This window comes from Homalodisca vitripennis, chromosome 1 (assembly GCF_021130785.1).
Source record: "Homalodisca vitripennis isolate AUS2020 chromosome 1, UT_GWSS_2.1, whole genome shotgun sequence".
NCBI classification, from domain to species: Eukaryota; Metazoa; Arthropoda; class Insecta; order Hemiptera; family Cicadellidae; genus Homalodisca; species Homalodisca vitripennis.
The window spans coordinates 178,819,898-178,825,897 of record NC_060207.1 but is presented as its reverse complement, the minus strand read 5'-3'; the positions used below and the strand labels follow the sequence as shown (position 1 = coordinate 178,825,897).

General features: G+C 30.9%; 1 protein-coding gene across 2 annotated transcripts in view; it reads right to left on the bottom strand.

The window, feature by feature from the left end:
* Positions 1-220: 220 nt before the first annotated feature.
* Positions 221-6,000, bottom strand: part of LOC124352791 (kelch-like protein 6) — a 30,232-nt gene continuing 24,452 nt past the window's right edge. Inside the window, exons 7-8 of one of the 2 annotated variants that reach the window (XR_006921537.1) lie at positions 1,893-5,579; positions 221-1,150 (exon numbers count right to left, since the gene is read on the bottom strand). Coding sequence is in view for 1 of the 2 variants with exons in the window: in XM_046802464.1 (XP_046658420.1) it covers positions 5,299-5,579 (281 nt within the window). In the remaining variant the exon portion in view is untranslated. Of the gene's footprint in view, positions 5,580-6,000 lie in introns of both variants that reach the window. The other variant, XM_046802464.1, reaches the window with a different exon arrangement.

Sequence of the window (6,000 nt, the reverse complement as noted above, 5' to 3'; positions counted from 1 at the left end):
AAAAATGTGTTAGGCCCCTATAATCATTTAACAACTTTTCACGCATTTAAATACCAGATCTTATGGAGTCCAATAGTCATTTCAAATTGGCCTGCAGTATACATTATACGTGTTTATACTAAGCTCACAAAATTTCAACTCATTCAGTTGAGTAGGTTTTTTATGATGGAAGGGTAAACAATATTAGTAATAAGGGATATCTAAATAAAAAGAACAAAGGTATCAACAAAAAATATTTACTTCAAATGTGTTTAACACAATATTCATGATAAAAACATAAAATACTACAACTTTTTAAACACTTTCTAAAACCATTGGCGTGTGTATAATAGGTACACTACTAGTTTTAGTACAGTTAGCCAACATTGAAACACTAAATTATCAGTCTTGATCTTGTAAACTAAAAAATGTGTAACCCTTCATGAGGCAATGATATGCATTAACATGTTTCTTAAATGGCAATTTAATCCCTTAACCACTTATTTGGCTCTAGTGGATACTGTGAGTAAAATAATGATTGAAAACAATGTTGCCAGTTTGTGCCACTACCTAACTATCTTTCAGAAATTTCCGACAAAAACATGTTATAATTTAAATGCTTGAACTGATATGGACAGTACCCACAAATGACTTACATAATAATACAAAATACTAATGATGTATTACTACAGATAGTACAGTAACAATGTGTATACTTTAAATTTTTACAATTTATTTAATGCTCTTAAAATTACTTATTGAAAACGTAAAGAATAACCAACAAAACCATTTGGAAAGGATATTGAGGATATATGAAAATGGTGCAGTTAAGGGAATATTTCTAAGTAAAATAGGGCAAGTACTGCATTTTTATGGTTTGGATCAGATGGATTTACTGTGATTCTATGATATTTGATTGAGTACTTCCTTTCAGGTAATGAATTATTTGCTTCAATTCCTTAATGAGAATTTTCAGTACATTATAGTAAAGTACAGCTACCAAAAAAATATACAAAGTGACATGAATACTTGAAATTGATTGATTTCAAGAACTTAATAATGCCAGAACGTTTTAAGTACTGTAACTGGCAGCTCTGGAATAACTCATTATTGCTTTGCCACAAAACAGTTCTGTAATAAATACTTTAATTCTTATATTTTTCCTATGTTACTTATAGATTTGTATAATACAATTAACTTACAAATATTTAACAAAAAAATCTGTACTACATACAAGGAAAATTATGTAGAATCATTATGTCATATTAACCGCTTTGATTTATCACCAATAAGAAAAATAAAGACCCTTTCTAGATAGGTCAGTACAAAAAAAAAAATAACAAGAGAGGACAGAAGGCAATTATTATCTCTGTTTAAACACCATCATCATCAGAGTGCTTATTCTCAACACATCTTTCTCCAAAAAATGTATTACACTTAAAACAACGCATTTCAAACAACAATAATTGGTTGATTTAGCAAGCAAAAACAGTATTATTGAATAAATGCCAGATGCCATGCTTTGTCGTGATTGTATTATGTAAGGTTCATCATAATCTTTGTTTACAAAAAGCAGACCAGCAGCTAGGGAGAGGCAGGGGGGTTCGTTTGACCCAGCTGGAAAAATTATGGGAGGTCGAGTCATTAATTCACAACTATTGACATGTAGTTTAATCGATCTCCGCACAAATCACCTAACTAAATTTCCCTAACTTTTTTATTTGCTGTTGAAGTTTTCAATAATAATGGCAAAAAGAAATCATAATCAGTTTTTTTTATGTAAAACGTCTAAGAATAATGAGAAATGTTTGTAGGCTTTGCAGTTTTTCAAAAAAACAATTTTTCTCCATGTACTCCAAGGGGTATCTAAAAAAGTTAATTTACCTTAAAAACAAAGCAATCGTGCACCTGACGGGTTACATGATACTCTAAGGTATTTATTTAAGTGCGGGATGAAATTTAACGAACCACCAAGACAGGTAAACAATAAAAACTCAATAAAGAAATGCATAGCAATATGTACCTCAAAGGGCGCATGACGGACTTTACAAAAGCCCCACGTGTACCTAATCGAGTGTACGCCGGGAGTTGTGAAAGATCAATGTACCCATGTACTCTTTCAATTAATAATTTCATAACTTTAGAGACCATATTTTAATAATTTTATACAATTTTTGAACTATTCAATTTACTGTTTAATTACCTAGTTGATGAATTGACTCATAAATATAATAAAATATAAATAAGAAGTAAATACATGAAATAAGAATTGAATTTATATATTTTTAGTGAGGAAAGTTGTAAAACATAACATTTTCAATAAACAACTGTCCTTGTATTGAAGATCCCACCATTTACATTCACTTTTTTAACACATCAATTGGTCTCGAGCTGTAACAAACTTCACTAACTTCCTTTCAACTGTTAAACAACGCATTTGGTCAACATATCACTCACACATTTCCAATCCATATAAATTATGTCAGAACCACCAACAAATAAGCCGATCTATCATTACTTGTATGAGACAAACCAAAGGTAAAACTAGTATTATATATATTATGTTAAAGATAGTTTCTTATATATTATTATCACTATCACTAAGTCTTAATTAGTTAGTAGTCTCAAAATAAGTTCTCCTCAGAATTAATTTTGACAAGGCAACTATTTTTTTACAGACAGTAGTTGGATACAAGTCATTGTTAAAAATACAAATCCTTGTTACCTCATTCTACTATATCTATTATGATGCCTATGTACATAACATATTGAAACATAAAATTTTACTTCTTCTACCAAATCTTGACTAATTTAATATCACACAGCACTTATAAATCACATTAATGTGATTAAAACATGTCTAAAATTACAAGCTGCCTGACAAATAACAATAGTTGTTTTAAAAACAAATTTTAAACAAGGGCTATTCAGAAAGTAAGGAACGTTTCCACCTAACGCCACCAGGTGTGCGCCAACCACATATATATTGGGGTGATCGTGCTCTGCACCTCAGTCAGCGTTCAGGCATGACAACAGGAACATCTCAACACTGCCAGTCTTTTTTGTATTCAAATTTGAAATGTGTGCTGCAATCAAAAATGCCACCAGTTGTGATGTGCGGTCTGTGGTTCGTTTTTTGTTGGAAAAAACTTTAAACCAATAGAAATTCATCTGGAACTGTATGAAGTGTACAGGAACAACGTTGACCCCATAATGAATGATAGTTCTATCAGGAAGTGGTGCATTCAGTTTTAAAATGGCTGAACAAACGTTCATGATAAAGAGAAGAGTGGACGTTCAATGATTGTGACTGACGATCTGGTTGCCAAAGTTGATGAAAAGATCCGTGTAAACCGCCATTTCACTATGTTTTCCACAAGTTTCACTGACTTTATTATTTGAAATTGTTCGGCTAGATTCCATGAAGTTTTGTGCAAGATGGGTGCCAGAAGACACAGGCGGCAGAATTCTATGACACAGGAATTTCAAAGCTTATCCAACGCTATAAGTGCCTGAATTTGTATAGTGATGATGTAGAAAAGCAGTATTTTAGTCCCTCTGCCACATGTAAATAATAAAATGTTTTTCTTGTACTTGGTTTCTTTTTTTAATTCCAAAACGTACATTACTTTCTTAACAGCCCTCGTAATTTGAGCACTTACGAACACTAAAGCATTATACATTAATGTTGAATATAACACTTATTCTCATACTTAATATTGTACCCGCATGAGTATCATAGGCAAACGAATGTACGAAAGTGAGTTATGTACAGAATGAATGTTTGTTCCCTGTGTAGTCATTGTCCTGACAGCTCAACTAATTCCAGGAATTAATAAGTAGTAAAACTTCTGAGAAGCTGTCAATCTAAAGTCTGATTGGTATTGCTTTGTTTAAAGCTAACAATTCACAAACTGTTTCTGAATCATGTGTTGTAACATTTAAAAATATCTTTCCCTCTATTAACAAAACAGTAAGAGGTGGCAGGTGTCATCTTGTTTCATTACACTTAGAATTACCAGGTGCTCAAGTAAGAATACTTAATGAATTTCGGCTCTTTGAAATACTTATTATTACATGAACTTTTGAATAAACTTTATAAATCATCACAATCATTTGTTTATTAAGTTTGTGGTAGTCTGAAAAATTCTGCTATTTGCAGATTATTTTATTGTACCAGACTCTCAAAATCGTGGTAATTTTCTATGAGAAATTCAGTTTCTTTAATATTGTACTTAGTTTTATAAACAGATTACTAATGTTGAAAAAAGTTACCTGTGACTATTAGGCAAAACTACTGTGCCACTTTAAAAATAATGTTTGTCAATATGCTGAAAATTAATAGATGTTTTGCTCTATGTTAAAGCTATCTAGGTGTTGACAGCTCAACAGACCAGTTCTCAACACAATCTTCCTTGATTTGTGTTATGTTGGTTATTTTACAGTAATAATAAATTAAACATTTACTTCTATTTTCTTATTTTACAGTTTAAGTGTACAACGGGTCCATGTGCCCCTAATTTCACTTGTTTCAATATAACGTTTTCCATTTCATTTTCCTGCCGCCTCTTAATTTCTATAACAAGTAATTCTAAATAGGTAACAAAACACCTTTTTAACAAAATTGTAAAAACATAACAACATAAACATTATTCAAACAATTTAACTTGTATACCTTAGTTTACAACTAATCAAATTACCAAAATAAATACATATACATTTTAAATTTTTCAAGAGGGAAATAAAATAGTAACACAACCAAGTAAGTATTCTTATAATAATAATGTTCCAACACAACAAACTTTGTAGTTTAGTCTTTGTATCAATGTAGCTTGTCACAGAGATGTATATACATATAAAATTTCAATCTTCTATCACAAGTTTCCAACAATAAAGAGTGCAAACTAGAATATTAGAGTGTTTTAGCCACCTCATAAAAAGTACTTTCAGAAAACTGTTAATACGTACATTTGGTATCATATATAAAAAAATTAATATATTTATTTATAAAATAAAAAGTATGTAAAAATTGTATGATGCTTAAAAACTGTTATTTAACTTTAAAACATATAACATAATTCATTGTTGCTTACACAAACATGTATTTTTATAACTACATGTGCATACAAATTCAATTAAATGATGCAATAACTTCAAAATTTTAACATCTCTTGAAGACAAATATGATACAAACTTGGTGAGCACTTTAGACTTAAACATATACAATGGATTTAGGTAAACTAATCATCACCGTTTATATGACATTTCTATTTTGAAAAGATCCCTTTACACTGTACTTACTTCCTCTCACAGACTGGCTCAATAGTATTTAGGAAGGGGAAAGCACCCGACTGCCTGTTTTAAACAGACAGAAGCCTGTGTTTCTTCCTCATCTTCTATCTTGTTGTACCACAGAGTTGTAAATGTTTTTCTCTTTAAATGATACTGTTCCACTACCTGCATGTCATCTTCCTCAGCGAAACTGTAGATGGCATCATTGACAAGACAAGCGTTGGTGGCAGCTATTTTAAACTGACCCAGGAACTTGATCTCTACATCCTTCGGTTGTGGGATGAAACTGTACAGCTTTGCGTTGATTCCTGTAACAAAAATAATATTCACTTTAAACAAAACTCACTGTGGCCGATATGAGATGGGTGAATCCACCAACAAAATATTAGAAAATTTAGTACATAAATAGTGTACATAGTTAAAATTTAGAATGAGCAAAGTATCCAACTCATCGTTATACATCTTGTTAAGAGCCGGCTGTATAGTCATAGTCATAATACTTTATTTACATATTATTTGTCAAGAACAGTAATTGCGTCAAATTACACATAGGTTAAAATATCTTAATACAAGATGTATAATAAAATAATTTAAATTAACATAAGTATATAAAATTTTATTTTATTCAGTTTACTCTTGAGTTCCTCTCCAATTGAAGAATTCTGCCAGTGTGTAGAACGGTCGGTCCTGAAACCATGTTTTTACTCGCTGACTGTCTCCTGTTAGTCC